The sequence below is a fragment of the Rhinolophus sinicus genome, linkage group LG03 (assembly GCF_036562045.2).
Source record: "Rhinolophus sinicus isolate RSC01 linkage group LG03, ASM3656204v1, whole genome shotgun sequence".
NCBI classification, from domain to species: Eukaryota; Metazoa; Chordata; class Mammalia; order Chiroptera; family Rhinolophidae; genus Rhinolophus; species Rhinolophus sinicus.
The window spans coordinates 109,010,061-109,030,760 of NC_133753.1; the positions used below are offsets into that span (position 1 = coordinate 109,010,061).

Below are 20,700 nucleotides of genomic sequence, written 5' to 3' on the forward strand. Positions count from 1 at the left end.
CCTTCCTACTCACCTATCTGGTGACGTTGAGCAAGTCTCATTCTCTAAAATTGGCTAATACCCGAGTTTGGGGTCCAAGCGAGTGCGATAAAGTGCTTGTAAAATGGGTGTTGATGGGCTCAGCTGTGAAGCACCGTATTACTCCCCCTTAATCTTGTATATCAGAATTAGGGGTTTGAGAAAGACTGCTTTAGAATAAGTGAGAGCAATAAATGTGTCTGCAGTGTGCCAGCATGTTGCATACATGATGTCCAATTCTGTCAATCAGTGATGACACACCCAAAGAGCCCAAGTCGCACAGGTAGAGCTTGCGTGCTTTCCCTGGCACACAACTCTTCCCAGTAGAAACTGCAGGCTGAAAACAAAATGGATTAAGGATGAAATAATGGAGGCAGATCAGAGGTGGTTCCTGAAGGAGATGTTCCCTAGCCCTTAAGGTCTGCATTTTGTAGGTCAGCCACACAAAATGCCCCGGGCGGGTCCCAACCTCCAGGCCCTAACAGTAGTGTGGATGCACTGCTGTTTCCTAATGTCACAAACAAATCTCGCTCCCAGAAAAGTGAATGCATTCCTGGCAAGGGACTGGCTTCATATTCTCTGGGCCGGGAGGCCAGGTGAGCTTCAGAAGGAAGGCTGATCACCTCAGGCCGTAATGGCTTGTCCCAGGTCTCCCGAGCTTCCCTCGCCCTCCACCAGAGGTCACCCCTACTGAGACGTGGCTCCATGCGCTGTCCCTGCTGAGCCTTGGCCTGCTTCCCGGGTTTGCAGTTGTGATTTATTTTTGGCACCTCAGCCTTCCCTCATCAAGGAGCAAAGCCCGAAAGGAAGAGTAGCAAGATAATCCTGCTCTGGCCACAGGTGTCTGGTCGGGACACGCTTCAGTCCTCTGTTGTACCCCCTTCCCCAAGGGGCTCTGGGACCTTTGGATTCCTGTTGAGTTCACTCAAGGGCCTGAGAGGACCTAACGGTAAGTAGCTGGGCCAGTGATGGACGAAAGCCAGGCGGCCAGCGGGGAGACGGGGAGGCTGTGGGGCAGAGAAGACAAACCCTCAACTACATTAGACTCACTTCTCCCTTCCAAAAGCAGATGGGCTGCAAGAGTGAGCGTTGACTCTTGAAGCCCCCTCCAAAGGAGTTCATCTATAGAAAGTGGGTCTCTGTGACGGTACTCTGACTCTGAGTTTGGGGGTGCGATATTATGTTCTAGAAAGGACAAAGCTACCTACTCCCACTTGGTGACTCTTTTCAAAGGGGTCTTGGGAAGGGTGTCGGGGTGCAGGTGGGGGCAGTGGACTGTGGCATGAAGTCGGCCCCAAGTTAGACCTAGAGCAAAGTGCTGGGGCAGGAGAAACCTCCCCCATGCCACCCTAGGAGAGAAATGCAGCTAGAATTACGTGGACCTGGCCGTGCCAAGGCACAGAGTCCCCAGCACAGATGGCAGTCTGGGGTGGGTCCAGATATACCCTCTGCTGACAGAGGGCTGGGGCAAAGGAAAGCCCCAGTGCTACCCAGCTTTGGGAGCTGGGGGCACAGGTGCCCCTCTTGGGAACTTAAAAAGGACTTGCCAGAAAACTAGCTTGTTTTTATGGGGAACAGACACTCCTGTGCTCAGCTGGGGTTGCTGACAGGGCAGAGGCAGCCTGTGAGCAGCCCAGGAGCCTGCTGCTGGCAGAGTAGACTGTTATTCTAGTCCTTTCTCTGGTAACCAGGCACCCAGCAGTGGGGACAACAGGCTTCCTGGAACAGCCAGCCTGAGTCTGAGAGAGACAGCCAGGGCTGCCGCTAGGCTGTCAGCAAATGGCCTCTTTGACAGGCTAGGCCTTCTTGGGCCCAGAAAGGGCAGTAAGTGGGCCTAGACGCAGTTTGGGCCCTGCAGAGTGGCAACTGGTGCCTGTTTTCTTTCTTTTTTTTTAATTAAAGTTTATTGGGGTGACAACTGTTAGTAAAGTTACATAGATTTCAGGTGTACAATTCTGTATTACATCATCTGTAAATTCCATTGTGCGTTCACCACCCAGAGTCAGTTCTCCTTCCATCACCATATATTTGATCCCCTTTACCCTCATCTACCACCCCCCACCCCCCTTACCCTCTGGTAACCACTAAACAATTGTCTGTGTCTATGAGTTTTTGTTTCTCATTTGTCTTGTTCTTTTGTTGTTTGTGGTTGATATGCCACATATCAGTGAAATCATAGGGTTCTCTGCTTTTTCTGTCTGCCTTATTTCGCTTAGCATTATACTCTCAAGATCCATCCATGTTGTCACAAATGGTCCTCTATCATCTTTTCTTACCGCCGAATAGTATTCCATTGTGTATATATACCACAACTTCTTTATCCATTCATCCATCGAAGGACATTTTGGTTGTTTCCATGTCTTGGCCACCATAAACAAAGCTGCAATGAACATTGGAGCACACGTGTCTTTAGGTATAAATGTTTTCAGATTTTTTGGGTAGATGCCCAGGAGAGGGATTGCTGGGTCATATGGCAATTCTATTCGTAATTTTTTTAAGAACCTCCACACTGCCTTCCATAATGGCTTGGTGCCCTTTTTCTATCTTCTTCCTGCTGGTGGATGATTTTCTCCATTCCTCAAATCCTTCATTGAGGTGGGAGTTCAGTACCAGGTAGCCTCCTCATAGCTGAAGCTCAGCTGGCCAGCCTAGCTTCTGCATGTCCAGGCCTGAATGTCTGGGCTCTGCTCTTCCCCAGCTGCAGCAGGGCCCCTCTGTGCTCTCTGGCCATTGTTAGGTAGGACATGGGGCATTCTGCCAGCAGGACCCTGACAGAAGGGATACCTCCAACCTCCAACTCACATCTAGGGGGCAGCACCTGCTATGTGCCTGCACTGGGCACAGAGGGGAGGGATTGCTGGGACATCCTGGAGGTCACAGTGTAATGGGGGTGATGACAGACAGCACACAGTGACAAGTGATACCAGAGGCTGGGACCAGGACTCAACCATCAAGCTCTGCATCCCTCAGAGCACCTGGTACAGTGCTTCACAAAGAATATAACAGAATGAATGAGTGAGCGAGTGAGTGACTATGAAAGTCCTGGTTAAGGACAGAAGGAACAGTAGGAAGCACAGGAAGTGTGTTCTGGAAGAAGGGGTGTTTTCAGGTCACACATTTAGGACTGCCATAGATAAGGAGAGGCTAGAAGAAGATGAAACTGTGAAGTTTCTCACCTTTTCCCACAAGTGCAGAGAGCAGGCAAAGGAAAAGCAGGATCAGCTTCATCTCCACAGAAAGGAAGAAGAACGTTAGGTTGTCCTCTGCAGGGTTTCTCTGTGGTTCTTTCTAAAATCAAGGGTGTGCCATCCTCCTCAGAGGTAACGTTGGGCCTCTCCCGCCTAAGGCCTAGGCCTGGGCCTGGCTGATTACTGCCACTTATGGTGAGAACACGTAGGGAGACACAGGTTCCCCGGGGCTCAGGAGATTTTACCCCCAGTGGGAAGAAGGATGCTGGGCTCTCTCCAAAGCATTATTTTCAGTTCACAAACATTTGTTTTGAACATGCACAAGAGGCCAGCCCCATGCCAGGAGAGACAAAAATGAGTGGGAAACGGTTCCAGCCCTCAAAGAGCACATCCTCTACATCAGGAGGGTAATTGGTCCTTTCTGTTCTCCCCTCAGAGCCCTTCAGAGTCACCCCCAACAAGCTGAGCATGACAAGGGACGAGGCACTGCCGGACTCAGGTTCTGCACAGGGTTTCTATGAGAACTATGAGCCCAAGGAGATCCTGGGCAGGTAAGGCCCCGGCCTTTCCCACAAAGTGTTGTCCTGGGCTCCAGCTGGTTCTGTGGACAGGAGCAATGTCTGCTTGACCCTGAGCACTGAACCCATTTCCACCCCAAAGCACTGTCCACTTGGACAATCCCTCCTGAGCCAGGACAGATAAGGGGGTCTAAGAGTACCCAGATCAGAGACCTGTCCTGGCAAAGAGCTTTCCCTGATGCTGCTGACAAGCACACCCAAACTCGGCTGGGGTCAGGGTCAGGGGTCAGGGGTCAGAGGAAGCTTATGGCCTTAAGAGTGTCCAGGTTTTTTCTAAGTGTGAAAGAGCACTGAATTGGGAGTGAAGAGGCCTGAAACCAGACTGGTCACTCACTCATCAGCCACAAGAAAGTCACCTTTTCTGTGCCTTCTTCATCTGATTGTCCCCAAAAGTTCACAGAGAGTTGGGGGACAAGGCGGGACATCTCTGCTGTAGCCTAGACTTGGGGCTTCCCCTGGAGTGGGGCCCTGGGACCATTTGTTCTCTGCACCCCCAGGGGAGTCAGCAGTGTCGTCAGGCGCTGCATCCACAAGCCCACGTGCCAGGAATATGCAGTGAAGGTCATTGACATCACAGGGGGTGGCAGCTTCAGCTCCAAGGAGGTGCAGGAGCTGCGACAGGCCACGCTGAAGGAGGTGGACATCCTGCGCAAGGTTTCAGGGCACCCCAACATCAGTGAGTGGTAGCCCCGCACCACAGCGGGTGCTCTGTCATGACTCTGCCCTGATAACCCAAGTCAGGGGTGTGTCCCCATCGTGCAGCTAACCAGAACTGTCCAGTGTCTCCTGTACCCCGAGGTCCCTCCAGCCCAGTGCCCTGAGACTTCAGTTTCCCAGTTCCAACCCTCAGGAAGACTGCCCCGGGGGTTCAGCTTTGTCTAAGCCTCCTCTTCAGCCTGACCAAAGCGGTCACAGGCATGGCTGGGGCTGGGTGTGGGGCGGGGAAGGGGGAAGGAAGTCCCCAGGCCTGTCCCCTCCCCTGGTGGACCTCCTTTGAGCCCATCCTGATATCCCTTCCACTTCTGAAGTCAGCCCCATCCACTTTAATCCTCCTGCCCCTCTGCCCCCACTGCCCCTGTGCCTGCTGCCTCTGCTGCCTGAGACAAGCTGGCTGTTTCCATTTCAGTACAACTGAAGGACACTTATGAGACCAACACTTTCTTCTTCTTGGTGTTTGATCTGTAAGTACCCAACCCTGGAGTCAGACACACCCTGGGACTTATGGGAGAACCTTGTTTTGTGGGCCCCCATCCAGGGCTTCCTGGGGATCAACAGCCAGGCCCCTACATTGTGAATGCCAAACAAGATCACAGATACTCTAGGCGGATCAGCACCTGGGGTCAGGCTGCAGGTTTTGAAACCTGGGACCACTGGGTATGGGCTGGATTATTTCTATGACTATCAGTTTTCTCATCAGTATTATGGGAATAATAATAGCACAGTGACTGGCACAATGTAAATGCTACAATGATGATGATGGTCATTCAATACTTATTCTAGACATTGAGGATACAACAATGAACAAGAGAGATGAGGTCTCTGACTTCATGTAATGATTTTCACAGGCAGTGACTGGAAAGCAATGAAGCCACACACACAGTTATGTACATGTGCATACACATAAAGCTGACTGGGTTAGAGAGAGGTGGGGCTTCTTTTCTTTAGATGAAATGGTCAGGGAAGGCTCTCCAGGGTTGATCTGAGCAGTGACCTGGAGAAGGAACCTTCCAGCAGAGGAAGAGCCAGAGCAAAGGCCCAGCTGTATGGGCTTGGCATGTTCAAGGACTGGCAAGAGCCTGGTGGGGAAATGGAGTGAGCTGGTGGTGATGACAGGATGCAATGTCGGTCAGTACCAAAGACCTGATTCCTGAGCATTTTAGCTATGGGAAGGAGGGTGGAGATCAGGAGGGTAATGCGATCTGATTCACTTTTGAAAAGGATCCTGTTGATTGTCATGAGGCAAGAGTGGAAAGGGGGAGGCCAGAGACCCAGCAGGGAGGCAGAGGTGGCATGTGGGGTGCAATGCAAAGATGGACATCATCCTAACCCTCACGTGTCACTACTTCCCTGCTTCTGCACCAGCAGGGCTACTGAGATGAGCTCCTGTCACAGGCACCAGCTCTGAGAGCCTCTGTTTTTTCAAGACAGGAAAAATGATATCGACCACTCTGCCTAACTCACCAGGCTTTCAGCATCAAATTCAAAAAACACAAAGTGTTCTTTGAATGGTGCATTCAGTCACATCGCCATTTTTATTAGAAAAGTTTCCCAGGGAAAGGAACTCTCTGGCTCCTCATTCCCCCACTCCCCTGTCTTCTTCACTAAAGAACAGAATCTCTGCTGCGTGATTCTTTGTAAAAGGGTGGCTTGATTTCTCCATCCGCAACAGCTCATTTAGGGGCTGGATTTACATTGAGAAAATCATCCAGGTAGACTTGGTATTGTTGGAACATTCCATATTGTAGCCGTACTGGACACAGGGTGTTGGTCTACATGGAGACACAATGTAATTTGGCACGTGTGTACAACTGAACCACCAGTTCCAGGAAGGCAGGAGGCTGCTGTCTCCAGTGTTGCCTGGGGAATCTCCTTGCTGCTGCTGTTGCTAATAGTGAGTTCTCCCAGTGTCTTCAAAATGGAATTAAAAGGATTCATCAAAGGCTGGATTCACACATTGTCTTTTAGGAACATTGTAAAGATACTGTATGAAACAAGGATCACCTCTGTAACTTCTCAGTTGTCTCCTCAAACAGAACCTCCATCTCTGCCCAGCAGCTAAGCTCAATGGTTTTCTTACCTGTCTGTGATACTGGCAAATCCCTTGTGCCCTAGGAATGTCACTGCTTTCCCTGGAGGGGCGGGTGAGGGGCAGGAGGCGTATTTCCTATTTAATTTAACTGAGGGAGCCTTTCCCATGGCCCCTCCAGACTTGACAGCTGCTCATCGGCACTGTCCCTGGGGAGCCCTTGAGGCAGCTCAAATGTCACTAACCTTTGAAGAAGCTGCATGGGGAACCTATTTTAATGCCACCCTAAGTTACCCTCCAGGCAACTAGATTGTTTTAACAGATACCTCTTTATAGATCATCCCAAGAAGTGAGAAGACTGAACCACAATTCTCAATCCTAAAATAGGCAAAACTGCTCCTTCAACACTTGTACTGCCATTTCTTCCATTTGCTCCTGGGAAAGTTCAAGATACTCGTGTCCTTCTGACTGGGGCCTTGGGCCAGTCTCACCTCCCAGCTCTGATTTTGGCCCTGATAGATCCTAGTCCATGCTGGCAGAGGTGGGGGTGGGGGAGACCTTCACACTGGTGCAATCCCCCCACCCCTCCAGCTCCCCTTGCTCTTCCAATCTTCCCAGACAACCTCTCTGCTCATTCCCCCCAGCTCCTCCCCACAGACCCTGGTCCTTTTGGGGAGTAGCCCACTTTGCCTCTGGAGATATTTGGGTGACAAACAGCTCTCTGGGAGTAGGGTAAGCTACAAACCCTCTGTCCCCACAGGATGAAGAGAGGGGAGCTCTTTGATTACCTCACTGAGAAGGTAACCCTGAGTGAGAAGGAAACCAGGTGAGGGTCCATCTGCCCTTCTCCCAACTCCCTGCCCGAGTCCTGGTGCTGCAGGCACCCACAACTCGTGGCGGGGAGAGGGAGGGCATGGGGCACACTTGTCTGGGCTGGGCGTGTGCACCCCTGGCTTTTGTGGTCTCCCTCCACCCTTGGCTCAGCCTAGATTGTCCCAGTCTGTCCCAAGCCCTCTCTCACTTGCAGTCTGGCTGGTATGAGGGCTTCAGTCTCCCTGCCTGCTACCTGACCCTACAGAGTAGGAGACGAGAGTAACATGTGCCTGTCTCACTCCAGAAAGATCATGAGAGCCCTGCTAGAGGTGATCTGCACCTTGCACAAACTCAACATCGTGCATCGTGATCTGAAGCCCGAGAATATCCTCTTGGACGATGACATGAACATCAAGCTCACAGACTTTGGCTTCTCCTGCCAGCTGGAGCCAGGACAGAAGCTGCGAGGTCCGGTAACGGGGCCTCGGCCTGTGTCAGGGGCTCAGGATTTCTATTAACTCTCCCAGGAACAGAGATTGCCTGGACTTCTCCCCTATTAGTCTCCCCAGAATGAAAATACGATCATTTCATGGCTAGATGTCTTTTCAGTAGGCCCTCTTCCCAGGACTGAGCTGAACCAGGTTCCCACTGTCTGAGATCTAGGCCAGGATGGCTAGACGTGCCCAGGGAACAAACAGGCCCCAAGTGAGTGGCCCTATGAGCCAGTACCTGGCCCCTGCCCTTGGCCCTGAAGTTGGCTAGTATTAGGAGAATCCCAGCCCAAACACCATTTCAGTTACATCTGGATTGTGTCTTTGGACCTTCTTATTCCAAGTTCCCCCTGCTGGCCTGTCCTGATGGTAACTTTTCCTGCAGAGGTCTGTGGGACCCCCAGTTACCTGGCCCCTGAGATCATTGAGTGCTCCATGAACGATGACCATCCAGGCTATGGGAAGGAGGTGGACATGTGAGTGTGTTGGGGGAAGGTGACTCATCAGGACAGGGATGCCACCATGGCTGGGAACACCTGACTGGGGAAGGGAAGAATGGGCAGGAGCTACAGCCAGCCCTTCTGCCTTCCTCCCCACCCCCGGGTGCCAGGTGGAGCACTGGGGTCATCATGTACACCCTGTTGGCTGGCTCCCCACCCTTCTGGCACCGGAAGCAGATGCTCATGCTGAGGATGATAATGAGTGGCAACTACCAGTTTGGCTCACCCGAATGGGATGATTACTCGGACACCGTGAAAGACTTGGTGAGGCACCAGGCCTGCTGGCTCCCCAGCTCAGGCAAGGGGAAGAGCCCGCCATGGGGGGGAGGGGAGTATTCCATGCCACAGGATGGAGGCATCTGCCAGGAAAGACCCCATGTCTTCTGAAGTGCTGGAGGGGACCCTGTTGTGTTGGTTTCACAACACCTCCCTTGTTGTCTCAGGTTTCCCGCTTCTTGGTGGTGAACCCCCAGGGCCGCTGTTCAGCAGAAGAGGCCTTAGCACATCCCTTCTTCCAGCAGTATGTTGTGGAAGAAGTGCGTCACTTCAGCCCCCGGGGGAAGTTCAAGGTGAGATGTTCTCTTCCTACCTTGGGCCCTGGGGTAGTTGCTGCTGCCTCCTCAAGTCCAAATCCTCAGGGACTTGCCCCCAGGGACTACTACTTACACGCCCAGGGTTTCCAGGGTACCTCCCCTCCTCTCCCAACCCCCCATGATGGTTCAGTTCAAATTCTCCTGGCTTCGGGGAAGACGGATATCACCTGACTGGCTCTGACAGTCTAAATCCCTGCAGATGCCGCTGGGGTGGGAATGGGAGAAATACTGGGAAAGGCCCCACAAGAAGCCATGCAAGGCTTCTTGGCAAACGAGCTCAGGCCTCCCTGCACTGGAGGGGGAGACAGAGGTCCCGCCCCCTGCAGGTGATCGCTCTGACCGTGCTAGCTTCAGTGCGGATCTACTACCAGTACCACCGGGTGAAGCCTGTGACCCGTGAGATCGTCATTCGTGACCCCTATGCCCTCCGACCTCTGCGCCGACTCATTGATGCCTATGCTTTCCGAATCTACGGCCACTGGGTGAAGAAGGGGCAGCAGCAGAACAGGGCGGCCCTCTTTGAGAACATACCCAAGGCTGTGTTTCTCTCCCTGGTGGAGGAAGACTACTGAAGGGCCGGCAGGCAGGATGGAGGAGCGGGGACTGCTAGGGAGGGGGAGTCACAGAAACATTAGCCAAAGGAATGAGCTTGTGTGCCGGGCCCTGTCCAGAGGGGCACCTGGTCCTGCTAGGACCCCTGGAATTGGGCCACTGTCCCTCGCAGAGGCTCTGCACAGGAAGATCAGGGCACTCCCATCACACCATGGTAAGTGCAGTCAGGGCCAGGTCCACAGAGGAGGGCACTAGATGTGATTCCCCACCCCCACCAGCCTTCTGGCTTCTCCCCTTCCCAGTTGTGCCACCATCTCAGTTTCTCCTCGTGGAGACCCAGTGTTACTGACACTTGTATGTATTTCCCGTGGGGTCTCAGGGTGAGGATAAACGACCGATAACAGTCAGATATACAATCACAGCAGTTTTCTGACCTCACTACATCCAGTGACACCCGGTAGCAGGTTCCTCTCAGGGGAGAGGCATGAGGAAGCCCTGACATAGTCAACAATACAAAGGGAAGCTTCTGATGTCTGTCTTTTTGGAGTATTATTTATTCTGTTACTCCCACGATGCAGTTTCACCTGGCAAATATTCGGTTCTCATAGACCCTTGAGACTGACATTGCGCTTTAAAGAGCCCACGCTGCTGCATTTTACATAGAGAGTGGAAATCAGGTTCCTTTAGAGGCATATGAAACACTATAAATGAGGCAAACAAAGGAAGCATTTTCTTTCTACAGCAATTTGCTGGGAAAATAAAGAGAACCAGGGAAATTCTGCCTTGAGAAAACAATGTCAGATCCCTGAGTGAGACACGGAGAAAAGGGGAGGGAACAGATTTAAACTCTTTTACCAAACTGCCTTTCAGAGCACTCTGCCCCAATTATCTGAGTACTTGGCTCGTACAGGGTTACCAGTTGGCCCCTAAGAGAAACACCCAGCTCCCGGCCATCATCAATAAATTGGGCCCTTTCCTCAAGAAGACAGTGGAAGCCATCCTCTGCAGTCAGAGGTCTTGCCTGCCTGGTGAGAGGTGCTGTCACAGAAGGCTGGAGGAATGGGAAGGAGGTCATTCCTGAAGCTGAAGCTGATGAGTGTGGAGTTTGGCTGTGTTTGGAATGTCACCAGGGAGTGGCATGGGTACCATGGAGGACTCTTCTCCTTGGCTCTACGTGGCTGCTCACAGCTCTCCAGGTAGTCGACCTACACTGGAAGCACAGCGGAAGCCCAGGTTGTCTGAGGCTGAATCTGGAGTGTTGCCCATCCTGCCACCCGAGAAGGGGAGAGAGAATGGACATTGGTTGAGATGGGGGCCTGGGGCCTTACCCAACTTTTCTGCTCCACCTCCAGGGCCTGCTGTGGTCTGGGGCACCTGAGGACTGGGGTGGGATGCTCTGGAAGAAAGCCTGGTATGAGGGCATGCCTGGAGATATGCAGCAGCCTTGGGACAGGGTGGGGCAAGTGAGAGTGGTTCTGAGAGACTGCACTGGAAGGCAGAGAAAGCTATGACTAATAACTTTGACTGTTGGTAGTTTAGAATAACTCAAATGAAAAAAACCTGTCAGCAAGAGGTAAGAGTGTCATAGTGCCAGTCAGGACTTCATATCTGTCAAAGAAGTCTCACATCTATCCCTTCATTTGCCATTTCCCAACAGCTCTGGAAAGCAGAATCAGACACTAGATAAATTTAAATGTCTTCCCCAAGGCCAACCACTGCTTCTGTGGCACAGAATTAATGTCAAGCCCAGTTTGCTGGTTTCTAGGCCAGTACTTTCTCCACTACTGAAAAAGGAGGTGAGAAAAGCCAGGGGCCTCAATGGGTCAAAGAGACGCCTGTGAACCTGATATCCTGAAGCCACTGAAACAGCGGTCTCTCTACCATCCTTATGGAGCCAAGGACTAGGAGGAGTTGCAGGGAGAGCAACCAAAATAAATCTACGGATGATTATAGTAAAAAGTTCTAGAAGGGACTCGGGCGCCTGGGACTCTGCCATCCAGGTGCCACTGCTGACCATCTGTATGAAATGAGCAGGTCGCAGGACTTCCCTGATCCTATCGTGTCCTTGATTGTAAGACCAGATGGTTGTAGAAAATGATTTTCATGTGCCCACCATGACCCATGGCCATGAACTATTGATGTGGCCCCCCCAATCCCTCCTCTGCACACCTAGTCATGAGGAGAGGAGACACCCATATAATTAAGATCCTGGGCACAAAGTCTCCCTTGGTGCTGAGAGCTAACAAGAAAAGGCACAAGTTGTCCTGGACTCTTATTTTTCACAGCTAGTGCTGCTGGCTTTCTTTTCGATGCCCACCAACTGCGGTGCTGGCAGAAGTGCAGAAGCAGTGTCAACAATGGTCCTGATGCTGCCTGCTCTGGGAGGCCAGGCCCGACACCCTCAGCCCCCAGCTACCACGCCCCTCACCTGGTGGTGACACGGGCACGGTGATTGGCAGAGCCATCAGATGTGTCGATCCAGGATGCCCCCCGGAGGACACGCATGTCCTGACCAGCACCCTGGTATGGGGAAGCTGTCCACTCCCACACGTTGCCCATGAGGTCGTAGAGCCCTGCAGCACAGCGGGTGGGTTAGTCCTGGCTGGGAAGCACCACCCCCCTCCCAGCCATCAGAGCCCAGGGAGCAAATGCTTTCCCTGGGGTGCCTCTCTCTGCCTCATCTGTCAAATAGAATGTTCCTGCCAACCAATTCGTGAATGTTTACAGCAACCAGTTGAAAAATCTTACCATAGTTATTCTGTGGGGGGAAAGCATTCACTGGGGAGAGTCCATGGAAGCCGTCCTCAGCCTTGTCACCCTTGGGGAACTTCCCCTGAGAGGAAGAAATTTAGGCTTAAAGATTTACCATCCTGGGGCTGGCCCGGTGGCTCAGGAGGTTGGAGCGCTGTGCTCCTAACGCCACAGTCACCAATTCGATTCCCACATGGGCCAGTGAGCTGTGCCCTCTACAGCTAAGATTGTGAACAACAGCTCTCCCTGGCGCTGGGCTGCTGTGAGTAGCTGGAGGTTGGCATGAGTTTCCGCGGGCTGTGGCTGGCTGCTGTGTGCTGCCATGAGTGGCTGGCAGCTGGTGAGAGCTGCTGTGAGTGGCCGACTGTCAACTGGTGACCAACTGCCTCAGCCAGGGGGAGAACAAGGCTCACAATACCAGCACGGGCCAGGGAGCTACACAACTAGACTGAGAAACAACGGCTTGAACCAGAGGTGGGAAGACGGGGGGGGGAGGGGTAAGAAGGGGGAAAAAACACACAAAATTAACAACAGGCTCAAAATGGTTAATTTATCAATGCTGTCAGATATCTCTTTCTGTAAAGTTCTGATCCCAAAATGTCAGTCTCCCCTCCAGGCCCTTTCCAATGCTCCCCCCTGAAATGCTGACACTGTGCTCCCCTCACTCTACAGAGTGTCGGGGTGGGGGGGATAGCCTCTTTGACTAAGGTATATGCTAATGACTCACAAGTCACTTGCTCTGATCCAGACCTCTGTCCTAAGCTTCAGACTCACATTTTCAACCTCTGACTGAACATAAAAATGACCCAAAGCATCCTGAGCTAAGCTGACCCCACACTGACCAGGTCCCATCTCTCCCATCAAACAAGCACATTATCTATTCTGGGTAATAGTCGCCCCACCGCCCTGTTGCCCAGGCTTGGATTCATGCTTGAGCCCAGCTCTCTCCTACCCCCCACATCTGATTAATTACCAAATCCTGTCTGTCTTCTCAGACATGCCTCCCCCACTTGGCTTCCTCTCCATTCTATTTCCACTTAATTCAAGTGTTTACATTTACTGGGGCCATTACCAAAGATCCAAATCCAGAGGACCCTCCCACCACCACTGCAGCCATTCCATCTGGCTCTGCACAAATCAGCAACAATTAGCATCTCCCCCCCCCCCCAAAGTGAAAACGATACTGGTATTCCCGTTTAAAAACCTCCGTGCGTTCCCCACTGCTTAGAGGATAAAATCTAAAACCACATCTTGGCACCCCTTGCTCATCCTTTGAAATCTGCCTCCAACCAACTGTCTGCTTCGTCTCCTAACACCCCTAGCCCGATTTCTCTATGTTCCAGCCTCTCTGAATCTGTCGCATCTCCAAACACAGTTTCCTGTCCTAATCCACTGATGACACTCATATTGTTTCTTGTTTTCTGCTTGGAACACCCTTTTCTCCACTTTTCACTTGGTGAATCCCACTTATTCAGCTCAAATGTCATCTTCTCTGTGAAGTCACCCCACCACTCTCAGGCAATAAATGATTTAGTCCTGAGCACACTCACACTTCCACACTGTCTGTTGCTTTACCCCTCACCATTTTTCAGTTCCCTTAAGACACAGAGCCCTCTGAGTCCCACAGCGTAACAATGCCCAGTCTGTGCTTTGAGAAAGGACAGGAGTAAAGAATGTTTGTCTTACCTGCCACAGGTTGGAGCGGCCTGGCTGGAACTGGTTTCCCCATGGGTAAACCTGACCTGCCAGGAAGGCAAGGAGACAGCAGGGAAGGCAGAGGTGAAGAGTTGGGAAAGAAGGGAAAGACAAAGAGTGAGGGAGGCAAAAGGAAGTTAGGAGGTGCTGAGGGAAGTTCCTGTTCCTCCTTTCCACTCACTGCTGCATCGGAGCCCTGGCCCCTGTGTTACCTCCAGGGTAGTGTGTCCTGGGTGTGGTTCTGATGCATGCTACTGTGCAAACTGTTTGTTACCAGTTCTTGTGGAAAGCAGCATAGAAATTATGGGTAGCCATTGAGAAACTTGTTACTGGGCCTTAGATTGGCTAACTGAACAAGCAACCTCATCTGTCATACTAACAAGTCTGCCTACTGGTATAGCCAGTGTTCATTCAAAGAGTGTGCAGAGGTGTTGAACATGGGGCACTGCTATTTCACCCTCATCACTTTCGTTTAGTTAGGACTGCAGAACAATGTTATGAGCAAACAGTGATTCTTCATATTAATTAATCCATATACACCAAGTGGAAAGGCATGTAATTTGGATAACTCCCCTTTTTCCCTATGCTATGCTGTTCTGATTATATTTATTGAAATATAACATGTTTGTGGAATCTGCAATAATAATAAATTTTACGTGTTTTTTCATTCCCTTTTTCCAGTTATTAATTTTTGTAGCATTTGGTGGATTAGAGATGAAAATAACAGCAACCAGTCCCTCACCACACGCTCTAAGCAGTACTGCTCTAGGGAGCATGGACCCTTTCCACCTTTAAAGCACCCTATGCAGGACAGAATGGGGAGAAGAATAAAGGGAAATCGCCTTGGTGTCTTATACCCTCCAAGCCCCCTCGGGCAGCGAACTCCCATTCTTCCTCAGTGGGCAGCCGTTTCCCCTGCCAAGCGCAGTAGGCACGCGCATCATTCCAGCTCACGTGTACCACTGGGAGCTCCAGTCTCTCTTGGATGCCAGAGCCGGGACCTGTAGGCTGATGGACAGGATGAAATGAGATAGGCTTCTGGGAGCTTCTGAGGAGGCCTAGGCTCAGGGAACCTGAGTTCAGCTTTTAACACTAGATGAAGCAAAGAGGTTGGAGAAGAGAGCCGGTGAGTGAGGATAGGTCCACAGTCAGAAAGTAGAGACTAAACATGGTATTGAACAGAGAAATGGGATGGGCAATGAGGAAAGGATTAAGGCAGAAGAAATGGGGCTGCTTCGCTGTTGCCCAGAAATTTCTCTGTCATCCTGTTTAACTCACTCTTCCTCAGTGGGTAAAGGGTTTGGGGAAGCCAGCCCTCCAGGGGGCAGAGGAACTAACCCTTACCTGCCTCCAGAATGCCCTTTCCACGGGAAGCCACCAGAGAACAGACTGTAAAGGAGAAAGAGCATGGCTGAAAGGTGCTCTAACCCAGTAAGGGTGCATGCCTAACAGACACACAGGAGGCAGAGCGGAAACTTCAGGCTGAGACTTGGGTGGTCCAAGTAAGGCTGTGTCTGGAATCTTTACAGCATGGCATTTCACGAGCCTTATTAGTAGGAGGCTCGTCAACATGTTCTCCTGCCAGTTCAGGGGGTATCTTGAACCCTGTATGTATCTGAGTCTTTACAGAGTCTCTCTATGCAGAAACCAGCTCAGGGTTAACTTCCTGGGAGTGTGTGTTCATCTGACTCTTCCAGAGAGGGTTTCTCTAGCTTCCTCCATGCCTCCAGCTCTCAGGTGTGATTCTTTAAGTGGCCAGGTGACCCCATATCCCACAGCACTCTTTGTCCAGTTCCCATTCCCATTCCCTCAACTGCAAACCCAGGTTTTCTCACCTTCATTTGCTGAGTCGCTTTGTTTCTAAGCTCATCAGAGACAAAGTCCTCAAAGACGAAGCTCCACCCAAATATCTCAGCCTCTGTCCTGTACTTGTTCTCTCTGATAAACTCCCTGAAAAGAGATATTTCACTTGGTTCAGCTGAAAGCGTTCTTTTCTCCACTCTCCCCATCTCCTGCTCCAGAACAGCTCATACTCCTTATCACACATCACAGAGTTTTTATAGACTCCAAGGAATTAATTTGAAACCCTGAGCAGATTTTCTTTTAAAATTTGTTGCTTGCTGTATGTGTAATTCACATACAGTAAAATTCACATTTTTCAGTGTACATTTTTGTGAGTTTGGACAAAGCTTATAGTCACTATCATAATCAAGAAACAGAGCAGTTCCCTCAAACACCGCCCAAAATTTCCTTGTGCCCTGGCAAATGCTAATCTGTTTCTTATCCCTATAGTTTTGCATTTCCCAGAATATAAATTCACATAAATTGAATCATACAGTATGAAGTTTTGGGTATGACTTCTTTCATTTAGCATAATACTTCTCAGATTTATACAAGTTGTTGAAAGTATCCATAGGTTGTTCCTTTTTATTACTGAGTAGCATTTCATTGTGCAGATATATCATATTTTGTTTATTCATTCACCAATTGCAGGTCATTTGGATTATCTCCAGTTCTTAGAGATTATGAATAAAGCTGCTGAGAAGATTTAAGGGTAGGAAATGGGTCTCTTTTCTGAAAGGTCTTTCTTACATACCTAATCTCACAACAATCATGGAAGGGAGGCAGAACAGATGTTATTTTCTTCATATAACAGATGAAGGAAACTGAGTCAAACAAAAATGAGTTGCTGAGATTTTAGAATGGGTTTTCATATAGTTTGGTATGGCTGGGCAAGTTTCAGCAAGAAGATTGCTGGGGTAAAGATAGATTGTTTTCACTGGGCTAATAGTACCCCATCTGTGCCAGCCCTCTGCTATAAGAAAACATCATTCACCTATCAAAGGGACATTGAGAAGAGAGTTGACCTGATTTGGTGGCAATAGCTCTTTACCAGCCTTAGAGTATCCGAACAGTTCAAGAATCTTTTACCAGAGAGGAAGAGACAAATTATGGGTTCTAAGAAAAGTTTAGGGCCTTGCTGGAGGTGACATTATATTTCTATTATGTAATAAATCATAATGTGAAATAGACAAGAATGCAAACTGTGCATTTATCTATCTACCTATTTCAGTTTGTCACAGTGTGGTACGAGTCTGATCAGAAGTGATTTCTCCTTCAATTTAAAAAAAGTTTCCTTTTTAAAAATCGTATATATATTATTTCCTTTTTGAAATCATATATAAGGAGTATACATGGAATTGTAGAAAAATGAGTAAATACAGGTAGGTAAAAAGAAAAAAAATAAAATCATCCATTATCACACCAACTAACATATATCATTCCATATTCTCCCCACCTGCTGTCTCCTCCCCCCACCATTTAACAAGGTGCTTCCCTAGAATTATTTTCATTTGGAAGTCAACAAAAACATGGGCAAAATCTGTCAACCAATGAAATGTGGCACTTCCAGCTCTTTTTAAATGCATATACATTCTACGTACATAGTTTTTAAAAATGGGATCATACCCTAAATATTGTTTTTGTAAGCTACCTTCTTCACATAACTATCTCTTTTCGACAACAGCATTTTAAATGGCTGCTAAGTAGTCTGTCATGTTGATATGTTTAAGTGATCCTTAAATTGTTAATAGTTGTTTACATAATAGTTGTTTACAACATCATCTTTTTAGCTAAATGTTTTTGGACAACCTTAATTCCTTTCTTCAGACAAATCCCTAGAGGTAGAATTCCCGAGGCAGAGGGTCTAAGTACACCGACAATCCTTATGCTTCCTTCAGTATGTCTCCTGAATCAATTTTCCCCCACAACCTTTTATCTTGAAAAGTTTTACGTCCACAAGTACAGCATTTAAGTCATTTCCCACATTTGCTTTATTGTCTTCCCGTTCTCTCCCCCTTCCTTTGTATGTATAATATGTATCACCTTGAGGAAACTAAGGCAGCTCAACTTGTCTTCTTAGATTGAACTGGAACCACAATGTTTGACTTCCAAAAAAAAGCCACTTCCCTAAGCAAATTTAAAGCGAGTTTAAGGTACTCACAGCAAGTCTGATCCTTCTCCCAATCCCTTCTCCCTGGTTGAAGAGGTTTCTGAGTGTTTCACTTTTGTCCATATTTCTTAGTGCTACCCCAGTGTAATGGAAAATCCACTGGCTCAATAGTCAGGGATTTTGAATTCCAGGCCCAGATCTGCCACTAACAGAGAGCAAGGTAAACCTCTCTAGACTTCAGATTCTTCATCTGAAAAATGTAGGTAACATTTATCCCACAGTACTACTGCAAAGATGACATGTGGTAGTGAACAAGCTAAGTTTCCATTTAGGTGTTAAGAATGAAGAGCCTTTACTCCTCTTGCAAGAACACTTGAGCTACCTGAAATCTTTGTTGGTAACAGGAAGTATGTCAATGGCAAAGGGTTTTACTGTCACTTCCCGGACAGGCCCTTCACCATCTCTGCCGTCTGGTGAATTTGTTCCCATCTGGAATCTCCCACCTGGTAGCTGAACCATGCCAGTCACCTGCCCATTGCCTGCCGATAAAAAAATAGAGTCATTAGTATATAAAACAAATGGCAATGTTTGGATCATATGTAATACTCATAAAAATGAGCATTCATAAAAAAATATGGAGGCTTAAAAATTTGGCTTTAAATTCTTGTTCTGCCACTTAATTTGCTGGGTGACCTTAAGCAAATTACTTAATCTGAATTTCAATTTCTTCATCTATAAAGTGAGAATAGCATCTATCTCATAGGCATAGCTGTATGAATTAAAATAACATGTGAGATGGTGACCACATGGTAGGTTTTCAACAAATATTTATTTCTTTTCCTTACCTCTCTATTTTTCTACACAACCCTTTGTCCCAGATAGGTAATATACTCTATACCCTCAAAATACATCTGGCACCTTTCTCCCCACACTTATGCTCATGCTGCCTCTTCCTCTTGTCAATTATGAATGACTTTCACCATTATATCATATGGTCCAGAAAGGAAAGGACTACATCTATTTTGCCGGTGTATCCCTAGCACAAGTGCACAATAATTATCATTAAATAATTGAATGAGCTCCTTCATACTTGCTGTTTCAATGCCTCAAGAAATCATAGAATTTAAAGGATCTTTAACTCAATCACCTTATTTAACAGAAGGAAACCATAACCCAAAAAGAAAAATGACTTAAAGAGCTAGTTAGCAGGAGACAGGACTAGATCCAGGTCTTTCTACTGCCATGTCAGTTACTATTTCCCACAGGCCATACTACTGAGGCTTGATGTACTGCTTTATGGTGTTATGTTTCTACATAAGGATGTCTAAGAACCATAAATGCCTCAAAGGCAGAGCCCATGTCTTTTCGTGTTCCTCAGAAATCCTATCTTTGGCCCTCTTCTCATTGTCATTCTAACACACACTCATGATTTCAGTCACTTTAAGGGGAAAAAAAGGAGCAAGCAGGGAAATCTCAGAATAAAAGGGAATTAAGGAACAACATAGAATTGCAATGTATAAAGTTTATTTTGACACTAATTCAACAACTAAACTATAATGAAGAAACACTTACAGTAGGTGAATTTGAACACTAACTGGATGTTAATTTCGTAGATGGAAAATGGCATGGTACTTTTTTTCTCTTGATTTCTTGTCCTTTTGTCTATTCAAGCAGAGCATTTACGAATAAAATTGTATGCCTGGATTCACTTCACTGTGGCCCCAGGGAAGGGGAAAGTGGGGATACCAAAGCAACATTAGCCATACATTGGCAACTGTTTAAGCCGGAAACGGGTACAGAGGGGGTTGGGTGGAGGGACTTGTTACATTCTGCTTTTACTTTTTTTAAAATTTATTTTTCAATTACAGTTGAGTGGGGTTATCACTTTGTGAAGTATATAAATGTCTAATGACTGTTGTTCTGCACAGCTGAAATTAAAGACTTTTTTTAGTTCAAGATTCCAAAATTAAAGTGAAAAGGAGATACAGTTTGAGCTGTTAACCATCTCCCCGGTTCGCTGCCTCTGGGAGGTGCCTCCGGCTGCTCCAGGCCCCATCATGAGCCTAACCAGGAAGCGGACAGGCTACGGTCTCTTTCCCCCACCAGGGTGGAGTGCCCCACCCCTTTTCTGATGCTTCTTGGGACAAACAGCACCAGGAGAAGGCCAGTCGGCCAGTACACTGACCTAGCTTGGTCCACGGGCCAGACAGGAGTGATAGCAGGGTCAGCACTGGCAGCGAGGAATCCATACCAGGAACGCGAGACAGCAGCACCACGGGTATGCACAGTGGTGGCTCTGCTGCGCATGCTCCAAACACACACACACACACACACACACACACACGAGCGTGCGCGAGACAGCAGCACCACGGGTATGCACTGTGGTGGCTCTGCTGCGCATGCTCCAAACACACACACACACACACACACACACACACACGAGCGCGCGCGAGACAGCAGCACCACGGGTATGCACACTGTGGTGGCTCTGCTGCGCATGCTCCAAATACACACACACACACACACACACACACACGAGCGTGCGCGAGACAGCAGCACCACGGGTATGCACACTGTGGTGGCTCTGCTGCGCATGCTCCAAACACACACACACACACACACACACACACACACACACGAGCGCGCGCGAGACAGCAGCACCACGGGTATGCACACTGTGGTGGCTCTGCTGCGCATGCTCCAAACACACACACACACACACACACACACACACGAGCGTGCGCGAGACAGCAGCACCACGGGTATGCACTGTGGTGGCTCTGCTGCGCATGCTCCAAACACACACACACACACACACACACG

The 20,700-nt window shown here is 48.9% G+C and overlaps 2 protein-coding genes across 9 annotated transcripts; one reads left to right on the top strand and one right to left on the bottom strand.

Moving 5' to 3' along the window:
* The first annotated feature begins 784 nt into the window (after nucleotides 1–784).
* PHKG1 (phosphorylase kinase catalytic subunit gamma 1) lies at nucleotides 785–10,009 on the top strand. The gene is made up of 10 exons (XM_019719078.2): nucleotides 785–967; nucleotides 3,643–3,757; nucleotides 4,282–4,460; nucleotides 4,911–4,965; nucleotides 7,291–7,356; nucleotides 7,648–7,811; nucleotides 8,220–8,310; nucleotides 8,445–8,598; nucleotides 8,778–8,903; nucleotides 9,254–10,009. Exons 2-10 carry the CDS (start codon nucleotides 3,675–3,677, stop codon nucleotides 9,497–9,499), a joined length of 1,164 nt encoding a protein of 387 aa, XP_019574637.1. The 5' UTR covers nucleotides 785–967; nucleotides 3,643–3,674; the 3' UTR covers nucleotides 9,500–10,009.
* SUMF2 (sulfatase modifying factor 2) lies at nucleotides 10,010–20,267 on the bottom strand. Of its 8 annotated transcripts, none has more exons than XM_074328495.1 (10): nucleotides 20,063–20,263; nucleotides 18,260–18,416; nucleotides 15,761–15,875; nucleotides 15,270–15,314; nucleotides 14,783–14,933; nucleotides 13,917–13,972; nucleotides 12,228–12,312; nucleotides 11,908–12,052; nucleotides 10,808–10,922; nucleotides 10,010–10,689 (listed from the first exon to the last, which is right to left on the bottom strand). In XM_074328495.1, the coding sequence occupies exons 1-10, from the start codon at nucleotides 20,124–20,126 to the stop codon at nucleotides 10,603–10,605; spliced, it is 1,020 nt and encodes a 339-aa protein (XP_074184596.1). In that variant the 5' UTR covers nucleotides 20,127–20,263; the 3' UTR covers nucleotides 10,010–10,602. The 8 variants fall into 8 exon arrangements, with proteins under 8 accessions (XP_074184596.1, XP_074184598.1, XP_019574643.1 ...); XM_019719080.2 differs by having other exon boundaries at nucleotides 10,466–10,689; nucleotides 10,808–10,967; nucleotides 20,063–20,264; XM_019719085.2 differs by having other exon boundaries at nucleotides 10,550–10,689; nucleotides 10,808–10,875; nucleotides 20,063–20,261.
* Nucleotides 20,268–20,700: the final 433 nt, after the last annotated feature.